At 43.7% G+C, this 16,304-nt stretch overlaps 1 protein-coding gene across 5 annotated transcripts in view; it reads right to left on the bottom strand.

Annotated features, from left to right (window-relative positions):
* Nucleotides 1-16,304, bottom strand: part of magi2b (membrane associated guanylate kinase, WW and PDZ domain containing 2b) — a 90,443-nt gene that overhangs the window by 47,258 nt on the left and 26,881 nt on the right. For all 5 annotated transcript variants that reach the window (XM_075469628.1, XM_075469626.1, XM_075469627.1 and 2 more), the window contains exon 3: nucleotides 26-145. In XM_075469628.1, coding sequence (XP_075325743.1) covers nucleotides 26-145 — 120 coding nt within the window. The remainder of the gene's footprint in view (nucleotides 1-25; nucleotides 146-16,304) is intronic.

The raw sequence follows: 16,304 nt of genomic DNA, 5'->3' as shown, positions 1-16,304 counted from the left end.
AAAAACAGATGTTCTCACAGCTCACCTTCATAGGTTCCACTCTCTAGCAGGGCTCCACTTTGCTCCAGTTCCATAAAACGCTCCACGCTCACAAAATTGTAGTCCACCCCTGGCACCTCCCCCTCCTTAGGCTGCCTGGTGGTACCTGCAGCATAGAGTGCAAGAGGAAGAGAAAAAGTGAGACAGAGAGGTCATTAGAGCCAAATAGGACACTTGAGAAGAAAAGGCAGGAAGGCAGGGAAAGAGCCAAAAGAAGAGGGCTGGACAGGATAAGACTGCAGATTTGAGGCTACAAAGTGTATGAGAGGAAGTGGGAGGGAAAGGGAAGTGGAACAGAAGAGGCTGAGGAGTCATTGCTTGTGATAGCCAAATCCATTCACACAATTCTGTGAGACTGACAGTGAGAGACAGCTAGAGAGAAGCAAAGAGAACGCGCTCAAGCAGCAAAACATCATCATTCAGCCCCTACAAGCCAATCCTATGCTGCTTTAGTAATGACTGAATCAATATGACAGTTTTACCAAGCATAAGTCAAACCCGCTTACATAGTACACAATACTGTGCCGATTAGATTATTGTCGAAACAGCGGGAATGCAGAGGCACCACATTACCATGCAGCAATTAGAGCCTTCCTGCATCAATGCTCAGGAGATCTTCATCAGTGCAGCCACGTCAAGGCTCGGGTGTATAATGGCAGCGATGGAAGTTTTGAGATTAATGAGGTTCAGTGTTTATGTCTCTGCCAAGTGGACTTTCAACTCAGGCTCCATGAAGCCTGCTCGTGTTGATCCCCATTCCGTATCGATCATGCCAGAAAGCAGTCACTCACGTAGTGTGGGGAGAGGGAGAGGACTCCCAGGACTTTGGCTAACAGCTAAGGTGGATTGATCTGGCCATGTGCCTTATGGTCTATGTGAAAAAGTCAGAATAGGTAATCAGCAGTTCTGACAAGATATTTGAAAAGTGAGAGAAAAAAACAGTTTCATTTGTCGAGGTATGAATGAAGGGTTTAAACGCTTACTGGTATCATAGCAGAAGTGTGAGCTGAGAGAAATTAGAACAGCAGGTGACGGATGTGCTGTGGACATATGGTGCACTCACACATAGGCACACTAACTCTCTCCAGAGTGTGATATCTTAATCATTAGATCTCTATTGATCGTCTGTCACCACTTAACTCCTGTAGAGCATCTACTGAACATTCTCGACTGTATTCACTTCACCACAGAGAGAAAAGATGGCAGCCTATCAACACCTAATGAGAAAGGAAGGGATGCCCAGATCATCAGACATCAACAGTGCGACTGCTGTATATAATTGCCAACCATTGCCACGCTGTGAACTGATTAGATCTGATTGTGAGTACTTACCTCCGTCTAAGCATATCTATATGTAAGAACATAACTGTGCATCTTTGTGACGTTAAAGTGCCCGCTGTGCCAACTGCAATCATCAATGTCATAATTCCACAACCTCACTGATATGGGTAAGAGTTTGTGTGTGCATCTCTGTGAGTGTGGCCCACCTTCAGCATTATTTTACAAACTCTAATTTACACCCAATCAGATGAATATGTTATGAATGGCTAATAAGGCTTAAAAATAGCTCTTTGCTGAACAACAAAAAAAAATGTTGTTGCCTCATACAACTCCACTGTCAGAGGCATATTACCAAAATATGGAAAACTCCACTAACATTCTAATATAACACTGAGAAGTTGTGATAGGAGAAACAAAATCTGGCATGATCTGGACATTACCTCACACATGAATGTCAGATACTCCTGTGGTTGTTTCTGTGCATTCATGTTGAACAGAAGTTTGATCTTTACACATACAGACGTATTTTTTTTAACTAATTATGAACGAGGAGCTGTTTTAAAGCCACGAGAAGAACCTGCACTGTAATAGAAAGGCAGTTTTAATGTTATAGGTCACTGGTGGCTTTGTAGGCCAAAGAGCTAACGTTTAAACTTGAAACATCAAGATGAATCCTGAGAATGGTGGGGAATCATCTTTTTGCTGGGGAAGCAGCGAGAAGTCAGTGTTTGTGTAAAGAAGGCTTCATACTTCAGAAGAACTGTTTGCATCAAGTATCGTCTTCCTCATACAACCAAATGGCCAGAAACCACAGACAAAAACAGCGCAGTGGGCTTGAAAGCAGCAGGGGCTGATTGGGTGGCTGAGGAGACTGACGTCAAGCTGGGAGCAGTGAAAACAAAGTGTCAGCCGCTGGATGGTGCATGAGAGGGAATCATTGGCGTTTAAATGACTACCTCCATATTTGACCTACATCCTGGTACCATTTCATATGTGACACTGTGCTATAGAAGCCCTAACACAACGATCATCTAAGCTTAGGGAAGCATTCACAAAACTGTGCAGAGCAGCTACCATGACGACAAATGTAGATTCAATCTAATGTGTTAATAAAAAGCAAACTGTAATATGTTTAATTCTAATTATGCTGTCTGGAAAACTACAATTGATCAACTTACTGTTCCAATATATCATAGGTTGCATTGTGTCCACGCCCTGAAAAGACTGACGTAATGCAACCCATAACAACAGCATCTTAATAATAATGCATTTTCCATTCTTCCCAGTGTCGAAAGTATTGATTCACCATAATGGCAATTCTTCAAGCTCGTTTATCTTTACATGTTGGACTGCATTATATCATAAGGGATAACAAATATCTTCTCTGCCCCCATGAGTTGACTCACGAGTCCTCTGACTCAGTCGATACAAACATGCAGCATTACATGCTTTACAAGGATAGAGGATAATGAAAGGGCATTTTTATCAAACTATACTGTCAAGTTTTGTCAAGTGATCATTTTGACCACAGTTTAAATGTCAACATACTGCTCTGAAATCAACTGAGAGGAAACGTCTGCGTGAAGACGTTTAGAATGTAATCCACCCTATCAACTGTACTGGAGGTTAAACAAACAAATAAATAATCTGTGCAATCCTTTGCATGCATAGCACAACTTTTAACACCGCAGCAGCTTAGCCAGCCAGGCGGGGTTGGTCGCCTTCCACTAGGTACATTTATTGATCTGTAAGATCAGAATGAAATTATTCTGCTGCCCACACCAGAGTAGGCAGAGCCTGCTGGAATACTGATGACCTGCTGATGGCCCTCTCCCACAGCTTCCTTCGACACACACACACTGAGCAGAAGAATTGAGGGAGGAAGGGAAAGCGTCTTTTCTGGATCTAAACTAAGAGTATTGATCAATTATCTGGCCTTGGGATAGGCAGACAGACTGTTCCTCAATTCTTCCTTCCTTTCTCTTCACACAATTTTGCTGTTTTCTTTCACTATTTGCTCTTCCTCATCCTAAATACCTATAAAGTAAACCTTTTCATTATAAAGAACATTGCTCCCAGAGAAATCGATGTGGTGTTCCTTATGCCCATGCTGTCACCTCTCTCTGTCTTCATCTAACTTTAATCATGCAACTTTCTTTCTTTATCCTCGAAAATTCCGCGGTAGAGGCCAAAAATAATAAAAGACTTTCCCTAATTGATGGACCCTTGTGGGTAAGAGCTGAATTGTCCTCAGTTTTGTGTTTATGGTTCTGGTGCAGTCACACAAAACAGTGCAGTAATTAATGAGTTGATCAACGTGGGACAAGTTGCACAGGTACTCAAATTAAAAAATGGCAGCAGACTGTAAAGAGATGGAGGCACTGACGCTCTCCTGATGGCAAAAGCACTTCTGCTGTTAACTATTGATTGGATGTCTTGCTCTCGCTAATAAGGGATAAAGTTGGCCTTAAGCCAAAAATGGTCTTTGCACTGCAATCAGCCCAGCGTGGCAAAACCTCTGAGAGGTAACGCTGCGAGTAGATGTATGAGCGCCACAGAGATTTATGGCTTTCAAAGTCTTAAATCTATAATAACGATGAAAAGATTCAGAAATGCTACTTTAGGGGATGAGGACATTACCAGCATCAAACCATGACAACTTTCTATGAGAGAACATTTTCACATTGGAGACGGTGGGTGTGTGTGAGAAGAAGATTACTTAGAGGCACAACAAGGAAAGTCCATTTGGTGCTAAAGCTAAAATAGCTGATAGCCTGAAATAACTCAGCTGCGTGTCTGACAATAAGAGGACAAAGACCTTTGCTGAACAGACTGGAAGAAGAGATCAAGAAGAAAATGAGGGAACAACAGAGACAGAGGCAGTAAGGGGCTAAAAAGGCTGATTGGTTAACCATGCAGTTCATCCACAACAGCCTGCAAGTGTGTTTTAGAATTAACATGTGTATTCATACGCATGTTTGTATAATTAGACAGGAAGTTACCGAGAGGGAGAAACAGAGCGGCGGAGATTCAGAGCTAAAAATAGACCAACGAAGGGCTGATTATCATAATAAAGAGTGGGGGAGGTGGTCCAATAATACAGTCACAGCGTGGGTATGTGTGGGAACAAAGAGGTGGACGGGTGGGTGGGGTAGTGGTTCTTTCATATTAATACTTTAATCTATACACACAGAGCAACAGACATAATTATGTCCTCTAGAGTTCTGGGAGTCATATTTGGAAAAAAAAAGTTTTTGTAATACATTTGTAGATACAATACATGGAACAGTTGTACGGTAAGTGGGTTGTTCAACAAACCCAGATGAATAAAACTGGTCCCACTTGCGCTTGAGGCTCGGTGTCTCACAGCACCTCATCCATCACAGCCAGCGGGCTGTCCTGGGAGTTGAGTGAATTTGTTACAACGACTACGGTAACACAAAATCTTACAGGAACTAAAAATACTCTCCAGTAGGACACTTATTCACAATAATCCCCAAGCGGATTCAGAAACGGATTCACACAGATGTGATAGCACACCTGTCTGCTGAGCGTAATGAATGTCGACCCCAAGTTAAAATACTGCACAAACTGCACAAAGCAGAAAAACACACAATAAATGTTTGCATGGACATCTTGAATCGGCACAGGGTGCCTCATGTTACTTGCATCTATCTATCTATCTATCTATCTATCTATCTATCTATCTTACGTTCTCATGGTTTCAAATTGGCCTCCTCCATTATCCTTTGTCTTTCTCCTCTTTTTTTCAATTTAGCTAATCTCTGTTTGATCCACTTGCACATCTGTTGGTGTTCTCTGTCCCCATTACTGCCTATCTCTGTCTTTTTTAATCCACTCTCTCTTCCCCTCATTATCCTCCTTGCTCTGTCGTCTTTCCTTCAAACCCTGGCTTGCACTTTTGGTCTAGCGTCTCACTCACATCGCTGTTCCTCCATCGTCCTCCATCTTCCTTCTCTCCACTTGGCAGATGTGAAGTGTGACAGCAGGTCTATAGGAGAGGTATGATCGAGCACACACACACACACACTGGCGTCCTTATTTACACTACAAAGCCCAGGCAACAGACGCAGCGACACAACATGGCAACATTCTGACAGGAACGTCTGCTACCACGACAACACGTCAGCGCCTGGAAACACAGACTTGCCAAGGTAACAAGCAGCAGCATCTACATTTACTGCACAAAAGTAATGTTTAAGTCAGATATGACGCTCCGTTTTGCATGCACAGCCGATTTACTACGAGTCTCAGAGGTCCTCAGCTTGAGGTGCAAGTCTGTGGAAGTAGCTTCCGTGCAGAACAATCAATCAATTACTGTCCCAGCCTGGCCACTGAGAGCTTGCACCTGGTTGCCTTAGAGTAATTCAACTAGTGTTCAAGTAGACAGGTTTGACTCTGATGGGAGTTGCTGGCTAGGAGGACTCAGGGACGATGACACCTCTGTGGTGTAAATCCCTCTCTGGCTGAAGGACGCTCACAGATTTACTCTAGTCATGGTCAGATTACAGATAAATGGCAGTGTGGGACAGTTGTAAGACTGGGCTGCTCGCCTAATTCGACACACATTAAACATTAGGAGTTAAAGGCAGATTGTTATAATCCACACTGACTTCCCATGCAATCACAGAGGGCTTCAGAGCTTTAAACACAGAGCTGACATGAGGTTCACTAAAGACAACATCTAATCTTTTAGTTTTAGTAGTTCTTAAGGTGCCTGATTCTAGTTCTATAGAGGCCATTATCATCTCTAATATTTGTGTTAATTCATACTTGCATGCTAAAATGAACATTTTGAACATAATTTTTTTTCTGTCATCCAAATAAATAACTGTAAGCTTTTTCATATGTGTACAAATCCATGAATGAAAAAGCTACCTGCCGCCACCTATAAAACTAACTCCATAGTCGCTGTCCTGTTGGTTTAATCTATGAAACGATGTGAAATGCAAAAAAAGCCTTATTGTTGTGTTACAGAGGGCTATATGCCAGGCTCTTTCTTGGCAAAGAGCAGTTGCCAGGCAACCAGCAGAGACTTTAAGAAACAGTTCAGTATGTTGCAGGGACCCTACCTTCAAACCCCTATTCTGTTGTTTTCACACTTTAATTCCTGCACAAGTTAAATTGATCCAACCTATTTACTTCTGAGTATTGCAGGTGCTGGTAGTTGGACCGTGTTTGTTTTGGATAGAGTCAGAGTATCGTCAGATCACATCAGATCTAACTTTTAATGCGAAAGAATGGATGCCAAAAATCGTACATGTTGGAATGTCTTGTTGGCATGTAGATTAGTCGAATGACTAACATTATGGCAATTTCAAGAAATAATCAACAACCACAAAAAAACCTCAAATGATGCCATTCTTTTAAATGGGAGTGATTTTTTTTTTTTTTTTTTTACATTTTAGAGAGTTTAACCAAATTGGAACCAAAAGGTTCATTACAGTTAAACCTGTAAAGTTGTTGTAAAGGTGCTGCTCAAACCTGTGAAGCTGGGCTTACTTTCTTTATCAAAATAAGACTGTAGGAAGCTGATCACTCTATTTAAATCAATGATGTTTGATGTTAGCACTGAAATGTTTATTTTGCTGGTGGTATTCAAGTTTTCTGCAGTATGAATATTTCTACATTTGCTCTGGGGGGTTGTTATGATGGACATGTCAATGGCTTTAACAGAAGGATGCTATAATAAGAATAGAGCATGAATATCAAAAGATTTGGTTTTATTGAGAATTAGAGTTTCTTCCACAAAGTATGTCTCTTTTGGGTTGTGCAGGGACTGCAGAGACAACTGTGTAGTTCAGCACATCTGCATCTAGCTGAGCTGAATGACATTGAGAAATTACCCTTGTACTGAGGTGTTCCTGTGGCGATGGGAATCAGCCGCAATGGGCTGAAAAGCAGCTTCATTAGTCTGCAGAGCTGACTGACGCAGGACAGAACAGTGGGGGTCACGATGGTGCATACACACCAAACTGATGCGTACACTTTGGTATTCTGTGTGTGTTTGTGTGGAAAAGTAAAGACCTACTGGAATAAACAATCGAGTTTTGCGAGGTGTTACTGCTCACTGACCATCACAGGACAAGCAGCTCACTGAGTGCCCAGCTCATCAGGCCCATTATTCTGATCTTAGTGGCACCACAGACAGGGACACAGGGTAGTGATGAAAAACTACAGATGGAAACAGACACACAAAGGACTTCAGAGGAACCTCAGTTTGTGATTAGCAACTGAGTGAGAGGATCACACTGAGGAGAGCAAATCGAGATAAGACGACACCTGTCCAGAGCTTAACATGGAAAGCCATTTCTAAACATAACCAATTCATTAATCATGTTCAATATTTGCTACTTTCATTTCATAAAATGCATATAATTCCCTCTTGCTCTCTTTCATCTGTGGAACAACATTAATCCAGTCTGCCAATCAAACTGCAGGGAGCACAGAACCACATCAAAGCTATGTCAGCCAGCCCTTTAACAAGAGCAAGCCAGCAGGCAAATCACCCCTTTAAGGAGAGTCCCTGCGGGATGATGTATTTCTCCCTCTCACACACACATACACACACGCACATATATACAGACGCAAGCACACACAACCTTAACAGAGAATGGCGTGTAACACTCCCATGATTCATTTATCAGCTCAGTCTGTTTAATCTCACCACACAAACAGAATAATCAATGCAACAGGGTATAAAAAAAAAAAGAGACACACATTCACATGGTGTGTTTTCATGCACATACAATCATTCTCCCACAGATCCATACATACACGAGAAATGCATTTTACCTTTACCACCTCATTGAACATCACTGTTAACATCATAACAAAAAGTCTATAAAAAAAAAAATACCTCAGAACTCCTCTTCCTCACCCTTTGCTTCATCATCATCACTCACGGTGCCAAATTAGAAATAAGAGTTACTCATATCCATATAATTGTACCCATGAGACAGTCAGCAATCGACATTTTAAAGTTTGTCAACACTTTTTCTGTATTTCTGCATGTGTTCACACATCTTAAAAGTAAAGATAACCTGATTCAAAAAGTGAAAATGTTTTATGATTGCATCTACTGAGAAAGATGATCTGATTAGCAGTAAAGGTAGAATCAGGTGTTTTCAATCATTGGGATTAGATGCAGGTGTGATCCCATACCGGCTTGTTCACATATAGGTACCACTCTACGATAAGTAATACCGTTTACTTTAAAAAATATATGAAAACAAGGTTTCTGATTGACTATATTCTCTGTATTTCATAACTTTTTGAAAATGTCTTGATTCATGCAAACATAAAAGAAAAATTCTGGAGGGGTTTTACAAATTCTCCAAGAGTAAAATGAATTTGTTCCAACTGCAAAACACAATCTATTCCTGGTTAGATGGAATAGAGGAAATTGTTTTAGATGAAAAAGTCACATTTTATTCTTCAGCCAGTCAAATTAAAAATAAAACACAGATGGAAGTGGGGGAATGTGGTAGATCACAGCTTCCTTTGCTGAGGAAATTATTACGGTCCAATTGACTTAATGTTGGTTTGGAGGTGCAGATTTTGTCCCTGTGTATTTATAGTAGATGTCCATCTGCTCATCTTTTAGCCAACAGGTCGTAAAAGTGAGTTTGTTGGGGACTAAGAAAGCAGAGAAAACCACAAAAAGAGGCTTTAGCTGGCAGATACCCACTAATCAGTTGTCCTTGTAGTATTTCTTTTAAGCACCTGAATATTTCCACAATTGTTGAAAGCTCAGTTTTTGAGCAGTGAATGACTGAAATGGTAATTGAACAGCATGTGTTGTTAATATTGGGAATGCAGCTTATGTTAAAACTTTGATCAACTGATTCTGCGATGCTTGCTTGCGTGTCGGCAGGTGATGGGGTGCTGAGCCTCCTCTGTTTTATGTGAATTACAAAAGAGGAACAGCAGCAGAAGGACAGGGAAGTCCTTTTTTGTGCCCATAAGGCAAAACCCATAAGTGAAAAGGGCTCCAATGTTAAAAAGTTTGCTTCCATGTTTGTGCTAAAAACTTAGCTAGTCATGTAATGTAGACTGCACATGTGTAAAGGGGGCTGTGTTATCATGACTGGGCCACACATTATCAGCGGTAAGATCAAAAGTGTTCGTATGATTGACTTCAGACATGTTGAAGGTTTTTAATACACCATCAAATGTAAATTCTGGAAATCACCTTAATTTTCTAATAAGGAAAAAACATTGTACAAAAGTCTGTCAAAGTAAAAGTGCAGTGGTAGCATGACAGACCTGAATACTAAACTGGCAGTATGTCATGGTGAATATGTGTGGCAGCTAACACAGCTAGCACAAGCAAGAACAGCAACACACAGGAAAAGAAAACGGATAGCCACAACTTATCAAAGGCAAAAATACAGCATCTATGGATTTATGATTTAAGATTTATGATCTCTTAGTGTGATTGAGGCTGCACGGTGGTGTGGAGGTTAGCACCGTCTGTGAGGAATTTTCGTATTTTCCCTCATGTATGTGAGGGCTCTCCAGGTGCTCCGGCTTCCTCCCACCATCCAAAAACATGCATGTCAGGTTAATTGGTGACTCTAAATTGTCCCTAGGAGTGAGTGTGCGTGGTTGTTTGTCTCTTTTGTCTCTGTGATGGACTGGCATTCTGTCCAGGGTGTACCTGCCTCTAGCCCAATGACAGCTGGGATAGGCTGCAGCCCCCCCCCAACCCTAAATTGGATTAAGCGGGTATAGAAAATGGATGGATGGATGGAAAGTGTGACTGAGAAATACTGCCTTCGTGAAATGATACTGTGCATAAATGTGTGCCAGACTATATATCAAAGTAAACATCTAGGTTAAGGACTGCATCAATTCGAATCCCAACAAAAGAAATAATTCTTTCTAGAAACGTATTGTCCCTGAAAAGTAGCTACATGCACATGAATTTGTCTTATAAGGGAGAGATACACATCCCACTAATAAAGAAAAAAAAAAAAAAAAAAAAAAAAAATAAAAGATAGGAAATAAATAGTTCATAAGATTTTTAATGGCTTGAAAGCATTTTTGAAAATCTTTCAAAGCTTGTCACACATCAGCACATCAGTACTCTACAGACCACATCATAAATTATTATTTCAGTGCCTTCAACACAAGTACTCTCACTTGTATTCACATTTTACTGAAACAACCAGCTTCAGCTCCATCTTCCACTTAAACTTTTGGATACTCAAACATGATTCACACTTACTTTTAAGAACATTTTAGTTCCAGTAGACAAGTGTAGGAAGTCACAAATACCACTTTTTGAAGGGGAAAATAATCAATCGAAAAGACTCTATCTGTCATAGAGACGAACTGCTGATATTAAACCGCCCAGTCACATTTCTAAGTGTAAAAGAACTTTTCATTCTCCACAAAAATCAATAAAACTGGGAAAGTGAGAAGTTTTCTAACCATAGATCTGGCAAGAAAAAGACACAATGAGCAAAAATTCCAATAGCTGAGGACAAAATGTACACTTACTGTGACCTTCCTATATATGACTTTTGTAGATCGTCATTTTTACAAGAAATCATTAAATATTGCTGGTATTTATCACTGTTTAGTTTCCATCACTTCATTTTCTGATGGTTTAATGCACCATCACCTTTCTTATAAATGTATAAACGGTAGGTTTACATTAACAAGCCTGTACATTAAAATTCCATACATGAATCATGGCTAAAAGGTGTTGATCAGCTTCCACACATCATTTCCTCACATCATAACGTTAGCTATCTTCATTACTGCTATCATTATCTGAGGTGTGCACCATTCCCATCACAAGTATCTTGGTCATGTTCCTCATCAACATCTTTAACTGCTCCTCCTCTGTAGTCTCCACACGAGGATTCCCTGTCAGAAGCCGAAAAGCTGCAGGGCAGCCTGCGTCCAGAACCGTAGATGTGAACTGACAGAAGCTGCATGTATTTATGTGCTATCTGAGTAGAAAAATGTGCTGCTCACTGTTAGGCTATTTATAGAGCCTTTTACTGATGCCTCTGAGTAGAGTGGAGGAGAGGAGATGGTTCTCCTGGGGGTTACTTTCGAGACTCCCTCACATCTCCCTCTACCCCCATTCAGTACACGCCTGCCCTTATACCTACAGCTCCAACCCCCCATCCTCATGTTTCGACTATTGTTTCTCACTTTCCAGCCACTCTTTTCTTTCCTCCCCATCTGTCCTTTTCTGATTGCTTCCTCTTTACCTCCTCTGCTCCTGTCTTGTTCCCCTTTTCAACCTTCTTGCAGAACCTCTTTGCTCATCACCACATTCACCATCTCCCCCTCACCCCGTTTACTGTACCCCACCTCTCTGCTTCTCTCAGTTGCATTTCCCAGATCCCCTTTTGACATTCTTAAACACTCATCTCCACTTGTATCACATTGCTCAAAAGCCGATAGAACCATGTAAAACACTTCTCTAGATTCTTCAACATGAGATGGTCTGTCAGGAGCACAGACTTACCCTACCAAACAGTTCCAGGACTGATCTACCAGTCCAGCTTCACATCAAAACATGTAATAGTTGCATTTGTGTACACGTTCAAAAGCTTTGTCACAGTGAAGTGTAAAAATTGTGAGATTGTAATGTTCCACTTTTCCGGTTGTCTTGTTTCAGAAAGTAGTCTCACAATGTGATGGAAATCTTTAATAATTAAGGGAAACCATGTTTTATTTTTTTTGTTTTAACCCATAACCCTAATTTGTCTGACAGCAAAGTGGAAAAGTAAAAACTTTATACGACAATATTGGGTAGGACAAGTTGATGAGAAGACCTCCCGGATGTAGGGCAGGAGCAAAATGGAGAGCAAGGAGGATGAAGTTTAAATAATAAATATTCTCTTCCCTTGATCATTATTAAGAATGTGAATGCCTAGTGGATATAATGGATGGTCTTAGAGAGCTGTTGGGGACACAACGGAATTATCATGTGTTTCACCAAGTAATGACTGCAGAACCAAATTCCTGTCTATGAAGCTTCTCTGCATGACTCAGTCAGTACGGGAAGACAGAGACTCCAGAAAGAGTGGCAACAGTAAAGGAGGAGGGACTTGTTAACAACAGATAGTCTAATCCTGGCCCGTCACTGCACCCTGGGTGTTGGACTGTTGGCTGTCAGTCTCTGTCCATATCGTCTACTAAGAGATTTCTCCTGTGTTACTGTCACACCCATGGACTCACGTTTTTAGTTTCATGTTTAGGTTATGTTTGTTTTCAGTCCAGGTTTAGGTTTTTTTTCATGCCTTAGTTTCCCTGCACTCTGTTTTTTTAGTTCACTCACTTCACCTGTGTTTTTTCCCTCAGCTGCACTCACTCCCCAATCACTCTCACTCCCTATTTAGTTTCCTGCTTCCCCTGTCTTTTTTGCCGGATCTTTGTTGTTGTTGTTGGTTCCATCCATGTTCCACGAGGCCAGAAAAACTAAGTATTTATTCCATGTCATGTCAAGCTAAGTCTTTTGGATTTCATAGTCAAGTTTTTGTTTTGTCACAGTTTAGTTTTGGTAATCCGGCTCAGCCGCGCTTTGTTTTGACTTTTCTGTTTTTGAATTAATAAATCTTCCTTATTTTTGAAGTCCGCATCCGTGTCCACCCTTCCACACCCACAACCTGACAGAAAGATCCGGCCAGATATGGACGCGGCGGACTACTCAGCCTTCTGGGAGCTGGCTGGGGACTTCTGTTGCCTCTCATCGAGCTGCACCCCCTGGGAGAAACTGAACTCTGCCAATGACCTAATTGACTTTTTTGTACAAAAGCAGGTCCTCCAGCACATGTCAGGAGTGACGCACATCTGGGCAGAGGTGAGGTGTGTACAGCGCGCTGCTATGCTGGATATCTTTGGCATGGAGCCACAGAAGGTAGCTGCGCTGTACACATCCTCCCTCACCACTCCAGCATCCCAGTCCACGGCCCCAGCCGCCCCAGAGCTGGCCCCGGCCCCAGCCGTTCCAGAGCTGGCCCCGGCCCCAGCCGTTCCAGAGCTGGCCCCGGCCCCAGCCGTTCCAGAGCTGGCCCCGGCCCCAGCCGTTCCAGAGCTGGCCCCGGCCCCAGCCGTTCCAGAGGCTTTAGGGCCTGACCAAGAGGCCTCAGGGCCTGACCAAGAGGCTTTAGGGCCTGACCAAGAGGCCTCAGGGCCTGACCAAGAGGCCTCAGGGCCTGACCAAGAGGCCTCAGGGCCTGACCAAGAGGCCACAGGGCCTGACCACGACCAAGAGGCCACAGGGCCTGACCACGACCAAGAGGCCACAGGGCCTGACCAAGAGGCCTCCGGGCCTGACCACGACCACGAGGCCTCCGGGCCTGACCACGACCAAGGGGCCACAGGGCCTGACCACGACCAAGAGGCCACAGGGCCTGACCAAGAGGCCTCCGGGCCTGACCTCGACCAAGAGGCCTCCGGGCCTGACCACGAGGCGGCAGAGCCCGACAAAGCCTCAGAGCCCATGGGGCCCATGGACTCACCGGTTCGAGCCCCTCCCTCCCACCCCCAGACTTTGGGGATGTCTGGGATCCATCCCTTGAAGGGGGGGCTCCCCCCCCCGTCGGAGGTCCGTCCGACCGTGGGACGGTCCCCGGCTCCTCCTCCCGCCACGCCGACGGAAGTCTGGGTGCCATCCAGACCACAGCCTGCTGCCACGTCATCGGGGGTCCGGGCGTCCGCCGGGCCGTCTCCTGCCGCCACGCAGAGGGAAGTCTGGGTGCCAACCAGACCACCGCCTGCTGCCACGTCATCGGGGGTCCGGGCGTCCGCCGGACCACCGCCACCTCCTGCCGCCACGCCCACGGAAGTCTGGGCGTCCGCCAGACCACCGCCTGTTCTGGCTATGCCATCTACGGTCTGGGCGTCCGTCAGACCATCGCCTGCTCCTGCTGCCCCGTCTGCGGTCTGGGCATCCGCCAGACCGCCGTCTCCTGCCGCCATGCCGACGGAGGTCTGGGCGTCCGCCAGACCACCGCCTGTTCCGGCTATGCCGTCTGGGCGTCCGCCAGACCACCGCCTGTTCCTGCTATGCCGTCTGGGCGTCCGCCAGACCACCGCCTGTTCCTGCTATGCCGTCTGGGCGTCCGCCAGACCACTGCCTGTTCCTGCTATGCCGTCTGGGCGTCCGCCAGACCACTGCCTGTTCCTGCTATGCCGTCTGGGCGTCCGCCTGACCACTGCCTGTTCCTGCTATGCCGTCTGAGCGTCCGCCAGACCACTGCCTGTTCCTGCTATGCCGTCTGGGCGTCCGCCAGACCACTGCCTGTTCCTGCTATGCCGTCTGAGCGTCCGCCAGACCACTGCCTGTTCCTGCTATGCCGTCTGGGGGTCCGCCAGACCACTGCCTGTTCCTGCTATGCCATCTGCGGTCTGGGCGTCCGCCAGACCACTGCCTCCTGCTGCCCGAAGCCGGTACCAAATACCCGTTTCTGGTCCCCAGCCTGACCGGCTTCGAGCCCCTCCCTCCCACCCTCGGATTTCTTAAGGGTTGTCTGGGATCCACCCCTTGAGGGGGGGGCTCTGTCACACCCATGGACTCACGTTTTTAGTTTCATGTTTAGGTTATGTTTGTTTTCAGTCCAGGTTTAGGTTTTTTGTCATGCCTTAGTTTCCCTGCACTCTGTTTATTAGTTCACTCACTTCACCTGTGTTTTTTCCCTCAGCTGCACTCACTCCCCAATCACTCTCACTCCCTATTTAGTTTCCTGCTTCCCCTGTCTTTTTTGCCGGATCTTTGTTGTTGTTGTTGGTTCCATCCATGTTCCACGAGGCCAGAAAAACTAAGTATTTATTCCATGTCATGTCAAGCTAAGTCTTTTGGTTTTCATAGTCAAGTTTTTGTTTTGTCACAGTTTAGTTTTGGTAATCCGGCTCAGCCGCGCTTTGTTTTGACTTTTCTGTTTTTGAATTAATAAATCTTCCTTATTTTTGAAGTCCGCATCCGTGTCCACCCTTCCACACCCACAACCTGACAGTTACCTGTAGATGCTCAGTTGTTGCCAGGCTACGTACACAAACTCCCTCTAGTTCATGGCTAATTATTTAAATTTATGGATTTATATTCAAACCACACCTTTGTCATTGCTGCATTTTAACTTTCTAAAAGTTTGTCAGCCTATATTTTGTTCATATTTATTTTATTATTTATTAAATTTAATTCTGTTTTGTTACATATTAATTTTGACATTTTCCCTCACTAAATTATATTGTAATAATATCATCTTCCTTTATAGATTTATTATTAAAACTGATAGTTTGAAAACTGAATAGGGGGAGTATGTGTAATTACAATAGGGCGTGCATTGTTATCTGTGTTTATATCTTACTTTGTATATGTATTCAGTTGCTTGTTATTTATTTGTATTTTAAATTTAGTATTGTGTTAATCTGCCACAGTCAGAAATTAGCCAGAGGCTAAATGTGGTATAATGAAACACAATTAATCTTTTTTATATCATGCAGCAGTTGTCAAAGACTTGGTTACTATTTTAGGGGAAATATATATGCATGTGCATGTGCTTGAAGTGGTAATCCTGCTACCATTCATCATGATTGCTTGCTGAGATCTGAATGCACGTGCAAAAGAGAGGCTCAAATAAGTTAACATTCAGATCCAAACAGAAAAGAGCACAAAGACACACGCAGGGGGCAGCCTGGAGGCCACAATACAAAGTCTTAATGAAGCTATTAATATCAGACATCAAATTATCACATTTAGTTAATTATTTTTGGGTTGAGAGCGGGCAATCCTTGAGCTAAATGATGTAACAGGATGCAGTGGTTGATGTCAGCGAGTGAGCCTTCTAGCTGTGTGAACACACACATACACAACCACACAGACACACAATAACAGACACACCTCCTCCCACGTCCTTCACAGCATGTTGAGATGCAGAGTGGCGTCTGCTCATCAAGCTGACAGACCAGCGCTGACAGCACGGTCAGAGCGCTGC

This window comes from Odontesthes bonariensis, chromosome 7 (assembly GCF_027942865.1).
Source record: "Odontesthes bonariensis isolate fOdoBon6 chromosome 7, fOdoBon6.hap1, whole genome shotgun sequence".
Classification (NCBI taxonomy): Eukaryota; Metazoa; Chordata; class Actinopteri; order Atheriniformes; family Atherinopsidae; genus Odontesthes; species Odontesthes bonariensis.
This window is presented reverse-complemented; position numbering and strand designations above follow the sequence as displayed.